The sequence below is a fragment of the Hypanus sabinus genome, chromosome X2, assembly GCF_030144855.1.
Source record: "Hypanus sabinus isolate sHypSab1 chromosome X2, sHypSab1.hap1, whole genome shotgun sequence".
NCBI classification, from domain to species: Eukaryota; Metazoa; Chordata; class Chondrichthyes; order Myliobatiformes; family Dasyatidae; genus Hypanus; species Hypanus sabinus.
The window spans coordinates 17,144,614-17,165,367 of NC_082739.1; the positions used below are offsets into that span (position 1 = coordinate 17,144,614).

Below are 20,754 nucleotides of genomic sequence, written 5' to 3' on the forward strand. Positions count from 1 at the left end.
AATTGTATGTGCAGTTAGTTGAGGCAAAGCGCTAGTGAGGGTTGTGGGGGAAATCTTGGGAAGAATGAGCAAACAGGGAGCCAAAACATCATGGTGGGGAAATGATATTCCTTTTTTACAATTCAAGTTACAAGACCGATAGTCACTGTATATCATGGAATCTATGTTCCAAGGGGCCGTCACACCCCTCAGAATTAGTCAGTCAAGAGAAAGAGGAGAGTATAATTGGAAAAGAATCCGGTACGGGCATCCAGAAGGTGGGAGGAACCACAACACCTGCTCTTGTCTGATAGGTGGCAAATTTAATAATCTGCTTCCATTTGAGAGCAGAGACTACAGGAATGGTGAGCAAACTGCCCGTAATGGTCTGGTGCAGAGGGTCAGCTCACAAAAAAAGAACTCAACATGTCAGGCAGCATCTACAGAGGGAAATGGACATTTGACTCTGGCTCGAGACCTTTCCTCTGGACGTGAAAGATTGAGAACAAGTAAGAGGTGGAGCAGAGCTGACTGGATTCAGGTGAGGAGGAACTTTAGGCACATGGGAAGGAGAGAACGGGAATAGTCCCAGAAACTGGGAGGTGATAAGGTACAAGTGACAAAGGGCTGAAGATGATGGAATCTGATGGGAGAGGGAGGGATGGGTTGTCAGGGGAGGGAACCACTGGGTGGAATTTGTGGGTGTTGGGCAATTGGTGGAGGGAGGTGCACACTGGGTAATTTAGGAGGAGAGAGAAAAGGGACAGTGTTGTTTAGGTTGGGGAAGTGAAATGGAAGCAGAAAGGACAGGGGATAGTATCCGAAATGGGGTATTTACTGCAATGATGAGGTCAAGTGAAAATATTGCACTGTCTGACTAGTGTCAGGTTTAAGGTTGTCCCTTTAAGGTCGAGGATGAGCTTGGAGTGTGAGGAGAAACACCCAGTTGTCTAGTCTACATGGGAACCAGCATCATAAAGAGGACTAAAGAGTACATTTCCCTGCGAGAGTCTGAGCAGTTAGGATCCATGTTCAAAGGGACAACAACAAAGTTAACAACTGGATTACTACCTGCACATATGTAAATTGACACAGAGGTAATAAAATCAAGGATTTAATATGTGGCTGAAGATTAATGTGGAAATAAGCATCTATTCCTTTATCTTAACTGTTTAAAAAAAACTTGCCCCACACATATCCCTTAAACTTTCCCCCTCACATCTTAAAACTGCCTTATACTCTTTAATATTTCTGCTCTAGGAAAGAGTTTCTGTGCTTCTAATAAGTTCATAAACTTCAATCGTGTCTTGTCTCAACTTCCAACACTCCAGAGAAAATAATCCAAGTCTGTCCAACCTCTCCTTTTTGCTAATAATTTTAATGCAGACTGCATTTCAGTTAACCTCCTCTTCACCCACTCCAAAGTCTATCATCTTTCATGTAATGGGACAACCAGAGATTAACACGTCACAAATGCGGTCTGAACTCCACCACATAAAGCCATGCTGACTATCCCTACTGAGGTGTGCTTTTACAAATGTGAGTAAATCCTTTCATTGCCATTATATATGGCTGTCTGCTTACAGCTCCAACCAATGCATTCTGTACCTTACTGATTCTTAGCTGCAACCAAATGGATTCTATTTCTTGACTTTCTAAGCTAAGATCCTTTGCCTCCACTGTCTTTATCCCATTATTTATCATTAAGGATATCCCTCCTCCTTTTCATCTTTCCTTAAATTTAAAAATATTGGAATATTTAATTGCCAGCATTGGCCATTTTAACAACCACATTATTTGTTCCTAATTTATATTATCTATGCCATTAGCTTGTCCAATATTAGAAATATTATGTGGATTCTGATAGGAGCCTTTAATATTGCCTTTACATATTTTTTTTCAAATCTGACTCTAATTGGAGTTATGTCTCCACAGTATCTTCCTGACATTGCACATATCATTCGCCTGTATTTTGTTTGAACTATCACTCTGCTGTTTCTCTTCAATTTCCTATATTTCTATCCAGCAGAATCTTTACACCACCAACCCCCAACTATGTAGACCAAAATATCATAAGATACAGAAGCAGAATTAGGCCATTTGGCCCATTGAATCTTCTCTGCCATTTCATCATGGCTGATCCATTTTCCTCTCAGCCCCAATCTCAGCCCCAGGCCTTCATGCCCTGACTAATCAAGAATCTATCAATCTCTGCCTGAAATATACTCAATCATTTGGCCTTCACAGACGCCTGTGGCAATGAATTTCACAGATTCACCTCTCTCTGGCCAAAGAAATTCCTCTTCTTCATTCTAAATGGATGTCCCTCTACTTAGCTTAAAATGTTGTATACAGTCTCATTCATGAACACACTGCCAAAGCTGGTGCTGGAAGCAGAAACAATAGAAGTGTTTAAGGGGCATTTAGACAGACAGAACATGAAAGGAATGAGGAATGTGGATCATATGCAGACAGATGGGATTAGTTTAATTTGGCATCATGTGGGCTAAAAGGCTTGTTCCTGTGCTGTACTGTTCTATGTAGGATATAGTATATTAGAGGTGATTGAAACAAAGGGAATGCAATGATTCTAGGTGACTTTAACTTTAATCAAATTAGGTATTAATAATGTGGAGAACAAATACATTAAATTTTCTAGATAAATATGTTAAGGTACAGGCTATTTTATATCTAATACTGTGCTTTAAAAATACTTAATAATCTTGTAGTTAGAAGACTTCCAAGCCACATAATATAATAGAATTTATATAGTTTGAATGTGACTCATTTCTTTTAATTGCAAGGTGCAATAAACTAGCTGTAAATCCATCCTAATTTTTTAAATTGCCATTGACCTGTTTGGAGGTTGTGCATAGGAATAGGAGATTGTGAATAGGAGTTCACTTGTTCACCAAGAGCAACACTTGAAAAATGCTGGAAGAAAAATCAGCAGGTCAGGCAGCATCTATGGAGATGAATTAACAGTCAACTTTTCTGGCTGAGACCCTTCATCCAGCTCCTGTTGAAGGGTTTTGGTCGGAAATGCCGGCTGTTCATTTCCCTCCATAGATAGTGCCTGGCCTGCTGAGTTCCTCCAGCAATTTGTGTGTGTTGGCCTCCTAATAAAGTGTGCACTGGTGTTAACTTTTAGAGGTCTTCTAAGAGGGATTAGTTTGCCATGACAAATTATGGAGATAGAGTAGTGGATGTAGTGTATATGGATTTCAGTAAGGCATTTGATAAGGTTCCCCATGCAAGGCTCATTCAGAAAGTAAAGAGGCATGGGATCCAAGGAGACTTTGCTTTGAGAATCCAGAATTGGCTTGCGCATGGAAGGCAAAGGGTGGTCGTAGATAGTTCGTATTTTACATGGAGACCAGTGGTGTTCCGCAGTGATCTGTTCTGCGACCCTTCCTCTTCGGGATTTTTATAAATGACCTGGATGAGGAAGTGGAGGGATGGGTTAGTAAATTTGCTGATGACAGAAAGGTTGGGGGTGTTGTGGATAGTGTGGAGGGCTGTCAGAGGTTACAGTAGGACATTGATAGGATGCAAAACTGGGCTGAGAAGTGGCAGATGGAGTTCAACCCAAATAAGTGTGAAGTGGTTCATTCTGGTAGGTCAAATTTGAAGACAGAATATAGCATTAATAGTAAGACTCTTGGCAGTGTGGAGGATCAGAGAAATCTTGGGGTCTGTGTCCATAAGACACTCAAAGCTGCTGTACAAGTTGACAGTGTTGTTAAGAAAGTGTATGGTGTGGTGGCCTTTATCAACCGTGGGATTGAGTTTAAGAGCTGAGAGGTAATGTTGCAGCTATACAAGACCTTGGTCAGATCCCACTTGGAGTACTGTGTTCAGTTCTGGTCACCTCAATACAGGAAGGATGTGGAAACCATAGAAAGGGTGCAGAGGAGATTTACAAGGATGTTGCCTGGATTGGAGAGCATACCTTATCAGAATAGGTTTAATGAACTTGGCCTTTTCTCTTTGGTGTGATGCAGGATGAGAGGTAGTCTGATAGAGGTGTATAAGATGATGAGAGGCATTGATCATGTGGATAGTCAGAGGCTTTTCCCCAGGGCTGAAATGGCTAACATGAGGAGACATAGTTTTAAGGTGCTTGGAAATAGGTACAAGGGGGATGTCAGAAGTAAGTTTTTCACACAGAGTGTGGTGGGTGCATGGAATGCACTGCTGGTGATGGTGGTAGAGGCGGATACAATAGAGTCTTTTAAGAAACTCTTGGACAGGTACATGGAGCTTAAAATATAGAGGATAATGTGGTAGGGTAATTCTAGGCATTTTCTAGAGTAGGTTACATGGTCGGCACAGCATTGTGGGTTGAAGGGCCTGTAATGTGCTGTAGATTTCTATGTTCTATGGAGAGAGAGTTGAAAATCTCTTGTATCTGGAATATTTTCAGAACTAGTTTATTTGATAAAGTTATCTGTTGATTTGCTAGGCTCTGAAGTCAATATGGAATGCAATATGTTGGTTTCAACATCTTTGATACACTAAATATTTCTAGGTGTAATTCTACACACCAGTTATTCCTGTCACAATGTGATAGTACCGTTCTTAAAAGTGTAATATTCTTGTTCTTTTGTTTTATATAACTAGTTGTATTTCAATTACTGGGAGTTATTTACTGGAATAGTCTGAATCTGCATCATATTTTGGATAACAAATGATGCTTAAGTTTGCCTTCTGTCCATTTTTTTCCACAGATTAGTCTCACTCTAATAGCCAAGATGAACTACCTACGAATTTGAATGCTGTTGGAACTTTAGGCTCCATCTCTGCTATTTGCTCTGATAACTTAGAATCTAATGACTGTGGCATATTGCTGCTTTGATAATCAAGTCTACACAGCAGATACCAGTGAAGGTCAGGCAGGTATCGGAGGCGTGTGATTGAATCTGTCTTTATATTGATATAATCATACTGAATCTAATCCAATATCCCAACACTCTAACTAGATTACATTTGTGATTAATTTTATTTACTTTAGTTTTGATAAGTAAACAATCACCCAAAGATGCCTTCAAATGATTTCTATTGCCATTTTAGTTAGGATAATCAATTACATAATTTCAAGCATGAAGAGGAATTTGTATTCTGAGTGTAATCTTTTGCAAAGTACAGTGGAACTCCAATATAATGCAGTGTTATGGGACAAGTTTCAAAGGTTAATTTATTATCAAAGTACACAACTCTGAAATTTTTACCACCCCTTTTGTAAATGACATTAATATTTTTGTAATTTGAACATTTTTTTAATATAGCACAGTAGATGTTCAGGCTGTTTGAACAGATTTTTCCAACATCTACCCGCCCTCATTGTGTCCACAGTCTTCACTGCTGTATCCCAGAAATACAATCTAAAGCAGGGGTTCCCAAACTGGGGTCCACAGACCCCTCAGTTAATGGCAGGGGTCCATGGATTAAAAAAGATTAGAAACCTCTGAAAGGATTGTTTATCCTTTTCCAGTATCTGTTGCTTCTTCCTTAGTGGTACCATTGTCTTAGTGATATCCATGAACAAAGGTCTGTTACATTCTGTTGGGAATATCACTACTTCCCCGTAACCTTGGAAACAAAATGAACATTGTCTTGGGGGATTTGATAATACAGTATTTCTGAAGCTGTGATTTATCAGTGGGGTATAGATCATTTGCAGAACTGGTGAGAGAAATGGCAGATGGTCTAATCCTATCAAAGGTGTGTTTTTGCACCTTAGGAACTCAAATGTCAAGGGACAGTAATGGCAGGAACCTTAACAGCATTGATCTACGGATGGAGGAATTTTGAGGTCTGGGTCCATAGGTCCTTGAAAATAGCTACGCAGCTGATAGATGGATAAAGAAGTCGTGTAGCATGCTTGCACTATTAATCGAGGCACTGCACTTAAGAGTCAGGAAGTTACGTTGCAGCTTTATAATACTCTGGTTAGGCTGCATTGTATTCAGATCTGGTTACCCCTTTATAGTACAGCTTAGGAGAAGGTGCAGAAGAGGTTTATTAGAATGCTCCCTGGAGAGGTTGGACAAACTAGGGTTGTTTTCTCTGGAATGGTGGAGGCTGAGGGGAGACCTGATAAATGTTTATAAAATTATGAAAGGTATAGATCGACAGCCTCTATCATTTTCCAAGGTCAATGTCTAAAACTACAGGGCAAGTATTTCAGGTGAGACATGTAAATTCAAAGGAGATGTGCAGGGCAGGTTCTTTTGCCGAGTAGTGGGTGCCTGGAATCGACTGTCAGGGGTGGTGATGGTTGCAAATATGATAAAGGTGTTGAAAAAGCTCTGTGGTAGGCACATGAATGTGCAGGGAAGTGAGGGGTATTATCAGACATTGTTTGTTTATTTTTTTATTTAGCAATACAGCTTGGAGTAGGCCCTTCCGGCCTTCCAAGCCAATCACAGGATAATTTAGAGTCACTATTTAACTTACCCGGTATGTCTTTGGACTGTGAAGAAAAAATAACAAGATGTTTAGTGCAAGTGTTTCAATCATTGTTATGAAAATTGACCATCAGCCCGAATAATTTGGTCTGATTTATTTGGTCTGATTTCTACCTTAAATCATGAGTAATATTTATCTGTTCTTGTTGGCCATTTCAGCCCCTTACAAAGCACTGAATCTATAATACATTGCAATGGGAATATTTTGCTATAAAGCTCATATTTGTAACTGATCGACTGTGCAAAGAAGCAATCTGCTCTCACTGTAGCAGTGAGGTGTGAAATAAGGGTGAGGTGCAGACTCCCAAGTGGGGAGTGGAGTCCTTTGAAATTAGTGCTTGTTCTATTTAAGCATCAGTGATGCCAAAATTAATCAGCTTACTTGGCAAACTCACAGCTTCGGTGCTGAAAGTGATGATAATCTACATATTCTGAAAATTAATTTATAACAAATAGAACTGTGTGTTATTTCTTGTTCATGAAGTTGCTGCCTGAACTGAAAATTAAATTTCTACTCACTATGAAACCTTCAACAATTTTCAGGCTGGAACATATCTTTCAAGCCATACTCATGGCCGAGCAGTTGGTGCAGGTTTTATTTCACTATGCATTTTATTTCTGTATTTTATTGTAAAGGAAGTACAACCTCTCGCATCTTTGTGATAGTTTTAATGGAAGAAACCATTTCAGGCTAATAATGGACAAAATTGGCATCAAACTAAAGGAGAAGCCTTCAGATCAGGTGACTGGTCAATCAAGTAGGCTTCAACAGCATGTTAAAAGAAGGCAAGATATAGAAGTGCAGGGTTTGGGTTGAGAGTTCTAAAATAAAGGACTGAGCTGGAAGAAAGCAAAGCCACTAGTGATGTGATGAAGGAAGTGAAGATTCCACCTGTAAAACAGAATGGAAGAAACAAATTTTGCAGTACTGGAGTTCACAGGAGTTAGAAACATTGGGACCTTAGAGACATTTGAAGAGATTTGAAACTGAGCTGATGAACATAGAGCTGGAACAAAAGATATAAGATGAATAGGACCAGTCAAGGTAGGAAAGGGGAGGGCACGATTCCCTCGGACCCTGCAGAGGCAAGTGCCAAAATTGCATAGGCCCTAGCAGAGATATTTAAACCATCCTTTGTAACGTGAGCTACCAGAGGGTTGGAGGATAGCCACTGTTGTTCCACTGTTTAAAAAAAGCTCTAAAAATTATAGGCCGATGAGCCTGACATCATTAGTGGGAAAGGTATTGGAAAGTATTCTAAAGGAATGGCTATATGATGATTTGGATAGACATGGACTGATTAGGTGTAGTCAGCATGGTAGGTCATGTCAAACCAATCTTATAGAGTTTTTTGAGTAAGTAACCAGGGAAGTTGATAAAGGCATTGTCTACATGGATTTCAGCAAGGTGTTTAACAAGTTCCTGCATGGGGGGGTGGTCTTGGTCAAGAAGGTTCAGTTTGCTTGGCATTCAAGATGAGGTAGTAAATTGGATTAGACGTTGGCTTTGTGGGAGATGCCATAGAGTGGTAGTAGATGGTTACCTCTCTTGACTAGAGGCCTGTGACTAGTGGAGCGCCATGGGGTTAGGTGCTGGGTCTGTTGTTGTTTGTCATCTATATCAATGATTTGGATAATAACTGAATCAACAGACTTGCGGATGACACCAAGATTGGGTGTGTAGTGGGCAGTGAGGAAAGTTATCAAAGCTTGCAGTGAGTACAGGACCAGCTGGAAAAATGGCAGATGGAATTTCATGCAGACAAGTGTGTGGTGTTGTACTTTGGTAGGACCAACAAGGGCAGATAGTGAACTGAGGAGTGCGGTAGAACAAGGGGATCTGGGAATAATTCATTCAAAGTGGTGGCACCGGTAGATAGGGTTGTAAAAAAAAGCATTTGGCACATTGGCCTTCATAAATCAAAATACTGAGTACAGGAGATGGCTTGTTATCTTGAAGTTGTATAAGGCATTGGTGAGGCCTAATTTGGAGTAATGTGTGCAGTTTTGGTCACCTACCTACAGGAAAGATGTTAATAAGATTGAAAAATGGAAAAGGGTGAATACAGGACTGAAGGTGTTATATTTGAAAACTCACAGTATATGGAATAGGGTGGATACATTTGTTCCACAGTTGCAGATTGGTATGTATGAAGTTGTAGACATTACTGAATCATGGCTGAAGGAGGATTACAACTGGGAGCTTTATGTCCAAGGATACACATTGTCTCAAAAGGACAGGCAGGAAGGCAGAGGGTTTGTTGATAAAATAAAATGAAATCAAATCTTTAGAAAGAGGTGACATAGTGTTGAATCATTGTTGATAGAGCTAAGGAATGACAAGGGTAAAAAGACCCTGATGGGAGTTGCATACAGACCCCCCAAACAGTAAGTAAGGATGTGATCTACAAATTGCAATGGGAGATATAAGTTGCGTGCCAAACAGGCAATGTTACAATAGTCATGGGGGATTTCAATATGCAGGTAGATTGGGAAAATCAGGTTGGTGTGGGATTCCAAGGGGGCGGGGAGATTTCTAGAGTGCCTACGAGATGGCTTTTTAGAGCAGCTTGTAGTTGAGCCCACCAGGGGATCAGCTATTCTGGATTGGGTGTTGTGCAGTGAACCAGAATTGATTAGAGAATTTAAAGTAAAAGAATGCTTCAGGGCAAGTGATCATAATATGATCAAATTCACCCTGAAATTTGAGAAGGAGAATCTAAAGTCAGATACATCCATTTTAGAGTGGAGTAAAGGGAATTACAGAGGCATGAGAGAGGAGTTGGCCAGAAATGATTGGAAAAGGACATGGCAGGGATGTTGGCAGAGCAGTAATGGCTGGAATTTCTGGAATCAATTTGGAAGGCACAAGATACTGTATATACATCAAAAAGGGGAATAAATACTCTAAAGGAAAGATGACACAGCCATGACAAGCAAGAGAAGTCAAAGCCAATATGAAAGCCAAAAAGATGGCATATAATAGAACAAAAATAGTGGGAAGTTAGAGGATTGGGAAGCTTTTAAAAACCAACAGAAGGCAACTAAAAAGTCATTCAGAAGGTACAGATGGAATATAAAAGTGAGCTAGCCAATAATATTAAAGAGGATGCCAACACAGCAAGGTGAGGGTGGATATTGGACTGCTGGAAAACAAAGCTGGAGGGGTAGTAATCGGGGATAGGGAAATGGTGGATAAGTATTTTGCATCAGTCTTTACTGTGGAAGATACTAGCAGTATGGTGGAAGTTCCAGGTGTCAGGGTGTATGAAGTGTGTGAAGTTACCATAACTAGAGAGAAGATTCTTGGGAAACTGAAAGGTCTGAAGTTAAATACATCACCTGGACCAGATGGTGTACACCCCAGAGTTCTAAAAGACACGGCTGAAGAGATGTGGAGGCACTAGTGATGATCTTTCAAGAATCACTAGATTCTGGAATGGTTTTGGAAGACTGGAAAATGGCAAATGTCACACCACTCTTCAAGAAGGGAGAGAGGCAGAAGAAAGGAAATTATTGGTCTGTTAGTCTGACCTCACTGATTGGGAAGATGTTGGAGTCGATTATTAAGGATGAGGTCTCAAGGTACTTGGAGGCACATGATAAAATAAGCTGTGGTCAGCAAGGTTTCCTCAAGGGAAAATCTTGCCTGACAAATCTGTTGGAATTCTTTGAAAAGAATAACAAACAGGATAGACAAAGGAGATTCGGTTGATTTTGTGTACTTGGATTTTCAGAAGGCCTTTGAGACGGTGCCACAGAAAAGGCTGCATAACAAGCTCCGAGGCCAAGGTATTACAGGAATTCTAGCATGGATAAAGCATTGGCTGATTGGCAGGAGGCACAGTGTGGGAATAAAAGGAGCCATTTCTGATTGGCTGCCAGTGACTAGTGGTGTTCTTCAGGGTTCTGTGTGGAGACCCATTGTATGTCAATGATTTGGATGAAGGAATTGATGGCTTTGTTGCAAAGTCTGCAGATGATATGAAGATAGGTGGAGGGGCAGATAGTTTTGAGGAAGTAGAGAGGCTATAGAATGACTTAGAGAGATTAGGAAAATGGCAAAGAAATGGCAGACAGAATACGTTGTCAGGAAGTGTTTGGCCATGCACTTTGGTAGGAGAAATGAAAGGGTTGACTATTTTCTAATGGAGAAAAAATACAAAAAACTGAGGTGCAAAGGGACTTGGGAGTCCCTGTGCAGGATTCTCTAAAGGTTAATTTGTGGGTGGAGTCTGTGGTGAGGAAGGCAAATGCAAAGTTAGCATTTATTTCAAGAGGACTAGAATATAAAAGCAAGGATGTAATGTTGAGATTTTATAAAGCACTGGTGAGGCCTCATTAGGAGTATTGTGAGCAGTTTTGGACCCCTTATCTTAGAAAGGATGTGCTAAAACTGGAAAAGATTCAAAGGAGGTTCACAAAAAATGAAGAATGTTTGATGGCTCTGGGTATGTATTTACTGGAATTCAGAATGAGGGGTAACCTAATTGAAATCTATTGAATGGTGAAAGACCTTGATAGAGTATGTTTCCTATGGTGTGAGAATCTAATACCAGAGGACACAGCCTCAGAATAGAGGGTCATCCTTTTAGAACGGAGATGAAGAGGAATTTCTTTCACCAGAGGGTGGAGAATCTGTGGAATTCTTTGCCACAGGCAGCTGTGAAGGCCATGTCTTTATGTATATTTCAGGCAGAGGTTGATAGATTCTTGATTGGTCAGGGTAGGAAGGGATATGGGGAGAAAGTGATTGGGGGTGATAGTAAAATTGGATCAACCATGATGAAATGGCAGAGAAGACTTGATGGGAAAAATGGCATAATTCTGCTCCTATGTCTTATGGTTTTGTGTTAGCGTTATTAGCTATTTTAGAGCCCACAAAACCAGAGAGGAAGCAAGTTATCCTCAGCCATGAGGGCTACTGAAATAGAAAAGACTGAACTGATATCTGGAATGGGCCTATGGCCCATTACAGGAAGATTAGATAGATTTGATATTTAAATACTGGAGTTCAATGAGGTGGGAAGGAACTTGATGGAAACAAAAATATTCTTAGGGCCCTTGACGAGGTGGATGTTTCCTCATGTGGAAGAACCAAGAACTAGTATTTACTTATTTAAGACAGCGATGAGGCAGTATACTTTTTTTTTCCTAAGGGCTGTGAGTCTTTGGCACTATCTTCCTCAAGGTGCAGTGAAAGTGATACCTGAAGTCAAACGAGACTTTAGATAGATTCTTGTTAAGTAAAAGAATTAAAGGCCGTGGCAGATGGATAGGAATAGAGTGTTAAGTTTACAGTTAGATCTTAACTATATTGTACTTATTGCTTGTGTATCCTTTTATGTTCATGTAACCCCCTGGGTCGCCTCAGGCTCGCTCAGCTCATTCTCGTCTAGGGGGAGCAGCCTTCGGCCCCGCCAAACTGGGTAATCAGCTGGTGTGGATGCTGTGTGATGTCCCCGCCTTGCCTAAAAACAGACAGTACACCATATGCGATTAAATGATTACAATTTATAAAGGTTACTATAACTAAGTGATTAATAACGATCCAGTATATATGAAGAAAAAAATAAAGAAAAGGCGCCAATCTTATCAAAGTCCAAACCACTTTGTGTACAACCATTGGAGCTCAATTTCTGAAGTCTTCTGGCCACCATTCGGTCCCCTCCGAACTCCTTGACTCGCAGCTTAGGACCATCTGAAGTGGTCAACCAAGCACATCTAGCTTCATCTCCTCTCCTCAGAGTACCTCCTGGCCTCGGACCCCCGCTTGGGGTCCGTTCCTCGCCCAGCTTACAGCATCGTGTCCTCTCTCTCTCTCAACCCCTCGCGCCGATCTGCCCAAAAGCCCACCAACAATAGCTTACAGTCTCAGAAGTAAGAACAACATTGGTTTACAATTGGTTTACAAAGGAATACAATTCTCATTATAAGTAAATTTTAACCCAAACAAGCTTCCAGCACTCTCTTGCAACAAAGAAGCATTCCTACTTTTAACAAAACAAAGAAGCCATTTTGATTACATAAACAGTAACAAAGAAAAAAAAGAAACCCCCTTTACATTCATTTTAATTTTGTAATTCTGTAACCCCAATAACTATGTATTAATCTTATCATGTTGATATTAATGAAAAGATTGAAAAAGAGTTTACAGTTAGATCATTCATGGTCTTACTGAATGGTGTAGTAGGGTTGATGGGCTGAGTGGTCTACTCCTGATACTAATTCAGATGTTTCGATGTTTATATGTTCATAGCGTTAATTTGTTCATCTGCTGCATAATAAATAGAGAGCTGATAAATGGGAAAAAGACTACTAAATATATGAGTAACATGTTGTATTTATTTATAGTTCAGAGCTATGACCAAACATCGCACATGTGGACAGCTCTTGCCAAGACTATTGCTCTCTGTATTCGTGAAGAATTCAAAGCAGCACAGGATGATGTCCTAATTCTGAAGGTAGCACAGAGTCAATTATTTTATTTTCAAGAAACTTTGCGATAAAATTCAAATGTACAGTAGATGGATGTGAGGTGCCACAGAGGATCACAGAAAAATTGTGGGAAAGGAAGTGTCACTGTTCCATGTTAATAAGTGGGAAAACACCACACTATCTTCATCCAGCACAACCTCAAGTGTTCAGTTGCCACCCTATCCAGCATAGCATTCAAAAGTGAATTATTTGTTGCAATTTTAAAAATCTAGTTCATAAATTAATACTTTAGTTTATTTAGCATGTCTCCTATGCTGTTGTTATACATATCTAAGATTTTAGTCCAGCTTACTGCTTCAATGTCTGAAATTCTATCACACGAAACCAAGGGCTTTGTTTAACCAGAATTTGTTAAATAACCTGATCTTACCTTGGCCAATGAATTTGAATGCACAAGTTTGTTTTTTCATTAAGTTTTATTTGTTACTTTGTCACCTTTACACCACCTTTTTGCTGATGTCCTCATGTTCCTCCACACATTGTCTCCCCTAACTCTTGCGAATATCACTGGCCAATTACTTTTTACGTTCCTGCCAATCATCTCTTCAAGCAAATCTGTAGCCTATCCTTGCATGCAGTCTGCTCTAAAAGACAGTTCCTCTTTCTTTTATGTTCTATACTCAATAACAGGTTTTGTTCCATGAAGCATAAAAACATTTAATTTTGTGCATAATAGATTTGCACATTTTGATTTGGAGCCCTGTGTCATTTTTTGCCATTTCCATTAATGGCTAAATGTTCTTCGGTCCACCTTTAATATTTTGGCCAATCCTTGAGATTTGGCCACAAGTCCTGACGAATTTAACCAAAAGGCTGGAAAGCGTCAGCACAATTTCTTCCGGCTTCCACTTTTGTAATTTTGTTGTCACGTTCAGCATTCTGAAGGCATTATATGTCATACTCCATTAATAGTGGCTTTATAGCTCATTAATAGTTTAACCTTTAAGCAGAGTCTCGTAAATACAATCAATAAATGGATGAATGGGCAGTGGACAATCAGTCTTATTGGTATACAGTATCACTGTGATTAATGACAATATTTCTATTAAGGATATTAATTAACCCAAATGTTACTTTGTTTTTTTGTGAATGCAGAGAGAATTGGTTGAAGATGCCTTGGAAAGTGCCTTTCTGAAGTTTTCAGAGATTCTATTTGGTAAGTGATGGAATTCAGAAGTGAAAATATAAAAAATATTTGAGAAACTATTCAATTCTACCAACAAGTTTCAGGTACTGGACAAGTTGGAAAGCACAGTAGAATTTTAAGTTTCCAGATAACACACAGTATATTCTCTACGTAGTTCAGTTAAGGAGCAAAAGCATTTGACCAACCTTCAGTCTGTCTGTGCTTACTAAGATTATAAAGAAAGAAAAAAACTTCATTTAAATATTGCTTTTCACTGTGTGTGAATGTCTCAAAGATTTTCACATCTGGTGAAATACTTTGATTTGGAAGACCCATGAAGGACCTAGAAATGAGCCATTTTGCTGATGTCAGTTGCATACAGTCAGTTTTATTCTTGTCACGTTCAAATGAATATAAAGATGGATGGAGTACACTGAAAGAGGCTACACAAATAGATAAGTTGGTAATGATGCTGTATGTGCTGGCATGCTTGGTAATGTTGTGGTTACTTGAAATGACCAGGAGACGCAGACAATTCTTCGAGAATTTAAACCTTTTTTTGCAAACAAAGGCTGAGGCAATCAATGAACTTGTCACCGAAAGCCCACCGAGCTCCGGTGTACAGCATTCTTTATAGTAATTTCTTATCTCAGTTACATTTCGGTTTTATCAGCATACCCAATCAATTTTTAGTTGCATATCATCTATACATTAACTAATCTATCGCTCTTGCCTAGCTCTCGGTGCACCACCAGTATTTCTTTCCAGTTCACATCTTGGGCCTCATTTCTGGCCACGGTTGTTTCTCAGTCAGCCTCCCTTAACCTCCCTCACATTACAGTTCCTGTTCATACTATCCTGTCTGCCACCGTTATCTCTTCATAAGCCATTCTATTGTATAATATATGGGGTACATTTCAGCTAATTAGTGCTGTTAGCTAAACAGGTGTTCTTTAAGTATGTAGCTAAGAGAATACAAGGTATCTAGTTAAAACAATACATAGCAAAATGTGTCTAGTAAACTAATACAGAGTAATATTCAGTACATAGAAGTGATTACATAGTATAGTAAATAGCCAGTACATAGTGGTTATATTTCAGGTATGTATAGTGATTATGTCAGGTATATTTCTCAATAGTAAGAAGTCATGCTGCAGCTTTATAGAAGATACTTGGAGAACTGCATGCAATTCTGGTTGTCTTATTATTGGAAAGATGTGGAAACTGGAGAGGGTGCTGCAGATGTTTATTGGAATACTGCTTGGATGAGAATGTATGAGCTGTAAGGAAAGGTTGGATAAACTTGTGCTGTTCTCTCTAGAGCATTGGAGGTTGCGGGGAGATCTGATAGAACCCTTTAAAAGTATGGGAGGCATAGATAAGGTTGATAGTCAGAATCCTTTCCCCAAGGTAGAAATGCTTATATGAGTGAGAAACTGAATGGTGATGTGAGAGGCACATTTTTTATACAGAAAGTAGTAGGTGTCCAGAATAGGTTATTCTGGTTAGTCATGGAAGCGGATAGTCTGGTGATGCCTAAGAGGGTTTTAGATACACGCAGGAAAATGAAGGGAATGGAGGGCTATGTACGATACACAGGAGCAGGACATTTGGTATAAATTGACATCAAGATCAGCGCAACATCTTGGGCTGAATGGCCTGTGCTGTGTAATAGTATTCTATGTTCTATTTCACATGTTCTTTTTGAATGCAATTTCAATTCATTTAATTATCATTCATGTATATTTGAGAGCATATAAACTGCATTGACAGTGTAAAAATATAACAAGAGAAATAGTAAATATGAGAGACATTTTCAGTGATGGTGCAGCATTCACAAATCCTCCTCTCTATTTCTGTTTGTAAGGCAAGCAAATGGGATAAAACTTTGAATGAAATATCCTTAACTGCTGGCAAACAATAATCATCTCATTGAAATAATGATAAAGCAATGTATTCAAAGTCATACTGCATATCGCACATAATTCTTAAAAGTATATCAAATGACCAATATTTATTAGAGACTGACTGTGAGTTGCAGTGTAGATTGTTTCCTTGCTGAGCCTGGCCTCACTGTGAATTTGCTGTCTTAGAAAATAGATGTCGAGATTTTGCAACGAGTTCTGTTTTGCTGGTAGAGATTTATTAGGACTGTAGGTTTGATGGATGACCAAAAAAGTTTATTTGGGTAACTACAGATAAGTTATACTCTCATAATTTTTTTATGCCCAGAAATCTGCAGTATTGATTGGAACTGATCTACACAGATGGAGGTTTCTGAAGGCATGTCATTTTGTATCTTATACCTGCCACAGAGATGACAACAACCATGGTTATTGTGGGAAAAGTAATCTTTATAAGATCACCAAGAAAATGATCACGCAACTTGCTGGTGCTGGAATATTTGGGATAAATTCATACTGTTTTTAAAAATGAAATGTTTGCACTTTTCTAATATTAACATAAAAATTCTAAGCTTTGTGTTGAATGTGGTAGTATGATATTTAGCTGCCTGTTGGAACATTTTAGATAAACTCAAAATCAAATACAATACACCTCATTTTCTGAGCTTATGTTACTGATGGGATTTGCTACAGGTAGTGTGTTATGCTTAAATAGAAGAGCTGTGCTCATACTGAATTAGATCTTTAGGCCTTATTGCAATGTTGCGCACAATGGTTAATAAATGACATACTATGCAAGGCATGCTAGTGCAGCGGTTAGTGCCAATGCTTTTTAACTGCATTGACCCTAGTTCAATCTTGATCCTTGGTGAAGTTTAAATATCATCCTCATGACTGTGTGGGTTTTCCATGTGTGCTCTGGTTTCCTCTCCTGTTCCAAAGATGTACTGGTTGGTAGATCAGCCAGCAATTATAAACTGCCCCTAGTGTGGGTGGGTAGTAGAGGAATCGGGGTAGAGTTGATGAGCATGTGAGAGGCGCCATTTGCATGGAATCAACATGACTAATGGAGTTTTGCTAAGACCCAGCAAACACGATGGGCTGCATGGCCACTGCCTCTATAGTGAGAAATATGATATAAGTACTTGTAGGCAGACATGCTTATCTAAATCACTTTAATTTTTAGCTTTTCATTCATAAGACAATCCATATGACGAAGGCCTTCTCTTGGTGCTGAAGGGAGAACTGGAACGCATCTTGGAGTCTTGTTCTACCATAATGCTGCAGGGCAGGGAAGTTCCATTGAATGTTGATGAAAGAGACGCTATTCATACAGCTTAAGTTGAACCTGGAGTGGTGAGTGAGAAGGATTTAGGTAACAGAACCGCACCGTGTACAAATCTGAACTCAGTGTCACACTCAAGAGTCTTTTATATTTTGGTATTGTTAAAGTGCCTTTTGATGCATTTTAGATGGACTGAAATGAAAGCCTAAAGCTTGACACGTTTTCTGAGATCATTCACTGATGGGACCTCTGTTTTAAAATTAATTAGATCTAAAAGCTGACTGGTGCTGCTCACAATGCAATTAGGTGTCACTTTGAATGTAATGTCTGATTCTTCAATTTTCTGATAAATCTCAGGAAACGTCTCAAAATAGGTTTAAACTATATGGACAAGAGCAAATCTGCAAATTATATGGAATTCTATTCCTCACATCTACCAGAATTATTGTCTTTCAATTCAATTCTTGGTGTTCATCTATGACTGTTTTTTTGACTTTTGATACATATTGTTTAATATAATCAGTGAGTTTCTGATGATTTATAATTCCAGGATTTTGCCATCAATATTTACCAAGAGACAAATATATGGATTTGAAAAAGGAACTTTCCAATGTCTGATTTATGTTTTGTTGGCCTTATACTCTTTCTGGACTATGGACACTGCAATCTGCAGCCTGTACTTTCCCTTTGGAAACTGTGATTTTGAACCCTCTGTATGTCCTAGCGTTTTTGTGGTATCCTGAAAGATTCAGCAAACTGGATACTCGAGATTGCAGGTACGGTTGTGGTGGTCGTCAGTGGAGCTTGGGCCTGGATCAAAGCAGTGAGGCCCAGGCTTGGGGGCTAAAAAACAAACTGATATTTAGCCATTGCTGAAGCAAACATGGGGCCAGATCGAAGCAGCAGGGCTGGGGCCCGAGAGTGAAAAACGAATGATGTTTGGCCAATTAAAGTGCCAATCCTGATTTTAAAAGATCAGGGCGTCAAGGCCGTGGGTGAAGGATGAATCAGTGTTCAGCTCACTACTCCATGAGGCTTACACACCTCAGCACTAAATTGGCTCTGTGGCTGTGGCCTGCAGCCCTTGGCCTCCTGAACCAGCTGCAAAGCTGAACTGACTACAGCTGTGGATTCACTTTAGGGGACTCTGCGGTTTGTATTCTGTATGTTATTGGACACACAATAAAAAAAGTAAAATTTGTTCTTTTTCTTTGCACCTTGGATGCTTGATGGTCTTTGTTGTGTTTGGTTTTTTAATCAGTTCTATTATATTTCTTTGTTTTTGTGGCTGCCTGCAAGAAAACAAATCTCGAAGTTGTATATAGCATACATACTTTGGTAATAAATGTACTTTGAACTAGGATTTCTAACCACGGCAATCTCTAAAGATTTGGAGTAGATTTGACTTTCTTGTCTCTAAATTATATTATGTATTTGAGTTCTCAGCGATCTTGATGCCCTGTTGCAAAAAAAAAAACAGAAAGTAAGTGGGTTGGGTTGAAAGGAAGAAAAGCAATCATTGCATTATTTACTGAACATCTGAAATTAATAAAGGATGTACGAGATTTGCAGTATTTTATTAGCTATTACGAGAAATAATAGACTAAATTTATTATCCAGGATAACCTAGGGTTAAATTTACAAATTGCCTTTCCCCTTTAAGATGTGAAATGTTCCAAATAGGAGGTCAAAAATGATCATTAATTGATTCAAGCTCCCAGTGTCTGGAGAACCGATAAAAGAAAACCAGAAAATTTTGGGAACACACTGCAGGTCAGGCAGCATCTTTGGAAAGAGAAACATAATTAAAATTTTGTTTGATGGCCATGAACATCAGAAAAGTGATACCCTTTGAATTGAAAAGTCAATTTTCCAAAAGGCTGTCTGACTTACCTGTATGAGTAGCACTTGCATGAGATTTTAGATAAGTTTGTCCCATTGAGGCAGGGAAAGAATGGTAGGTGAAGGAACCATGGTTGACAAGAGATTGGAACATTTAGTCAAGAGGAGAAAGGAAACATACTTAAGGTTAAGAAGCAAGGATCAGACAGGGCTCTGGAGAGATGTATGGTAGCCAGGAAGGAGCTTAAAAAGGAACTCAGGAGAGCTAGAAGGGGACATGCTAAGGCCTTGGTGTGTAGGTTTAAGGAAACCCTAAGGTATTCTACGTGTAACATGTACGTGAAGAACTGGAGGATGACTAGAGTGAAGGTAGGACTGATCAAGGATAAAAAAAGGAAATGTGCCTGGAGTTGGAGGAGAGGAGGTCCTTAATAAATACACTGCTGCAGTATTTACTAGTGAGGGGGACCTTGATGATTGTGAGGACAGTGTAGGACAGGCTCGACTGCTAGAACAGGTTGATGTTAAGGAATAGGATGTGCTGGAACTTCTGGAAAAAATTAAGTTAGATAAGCCCACAAGGCTGGATGGAATATGCCCTAGGTTACTACGGGAAGCGAGGGAAGAGGCTGATGCACATTTGGTGTTTCTTTGTATCCTCACTGGCTATAGGTATAGTACTAGAATAATACACACAAAATGCTGGAGGAACTCAGAAGGCCAGGCAGCATCTATGAAGGGGAATAAGCAGTCGATGTTTCAGGACTGAAGTAGTGTCAGAAGACTGGAGGGTACAAATGTTACTCCATTGTCCATGAAAGGTAATATGGATAATTCAGAAAATTATAGACCAGTGAGTCTTTTTAGTTAATAGTGGGCAAACTATTGAAAAGGATTCGTTGAGATAGGACTTATGAACATTTGGGGAACCCAACTGCTCATAAAGTGCTGAGATTTTTGTTGTAACTCATTGTGTTATGATCTGAAGGTTTTCAAGAGTAATTTTAAGAGTTTGCATTTCTGCATTGATTTGAATAATTTACACCAGTACTGTAAGATTTTATGTGGGAGGAAGCTGTCTCCTGTCAGTATAAATAAATGTGTAATATCTTGTCAGTTGCATGATGTATTCTGCTTTTGATATTGTGTTTCATTAACATCAGACCAATACATTAGAATAATCAGTTCCAAAAGCAGCAATGGATGCCTCTTTTGTTGCTGATGTGTTGATGTGGGTCACAGCCAAGATGGTCACAGAAGGAGAAATAGGCAGTTTAAATAGAGCAGATATGTGGATGAGAATTCAGCACTATGATTGTACCTGGTAGGAATGGTGGTCAAAACACTAAGGTTAGGGATCAAACAAATTGTTCCAAGCATTTACTTGTAGGGAATCATTCGGTCTTGGGTATCAGCAATGTCTGAAGCATTGGAGTGGATCAGAAAGGTTAAGGCATAGCTTTGTGTCATTCCTATACTTGTCAATTCTGATCTTGTGACTTTAAATGTTGATATAGATGGGTATATCATAGATGGGTAACATGTAGATAACATATAGAAAGGCCAGTGCCATGTTATTGGGCCAGTCCAAGGCTAAGGGTGCAGGGGTGGGAACAGAAAACATTTTTCAAGCTGCAATTTAATTGGTCA

General features: G+C 39.3%; 1 protein-coding gene across 3 annotated transcripts in view; it reads right to left on the minus strand.

The window, feature by feature from the left end:
• Positions 1-14,179: 14,179 nt before the first annotated feature.
• Positions 14,180-20,754, minus strand: part of LOC132385197 (uncharacterized) — a 39,006-nt gene continuing 32,431 nt past the window's right edge. The window contains exons 6-7 of one of the 3 annotated variants that reach the window (XR_009509109.1): positions 18,597-18,721; positions 14,182-17,325 (exon numbers count right to left, since the gene is read on the minus strand). Coding sequence is in view for 2 of the 3 variants with exons in the window: in XM_059957092.1 (XP_059813075.1) it covers positions 18,705-18,721 (17 nt within the window). In the remaining variant the exon portion in view is untranslated. Of the gene's footprint in view, positions 18,722-20,754 lie in introns of all 3 variants that reach the window. The other 2 variants (XM_059957093.1, XM_059957092.1) reach the window with 2 other exon arrangements.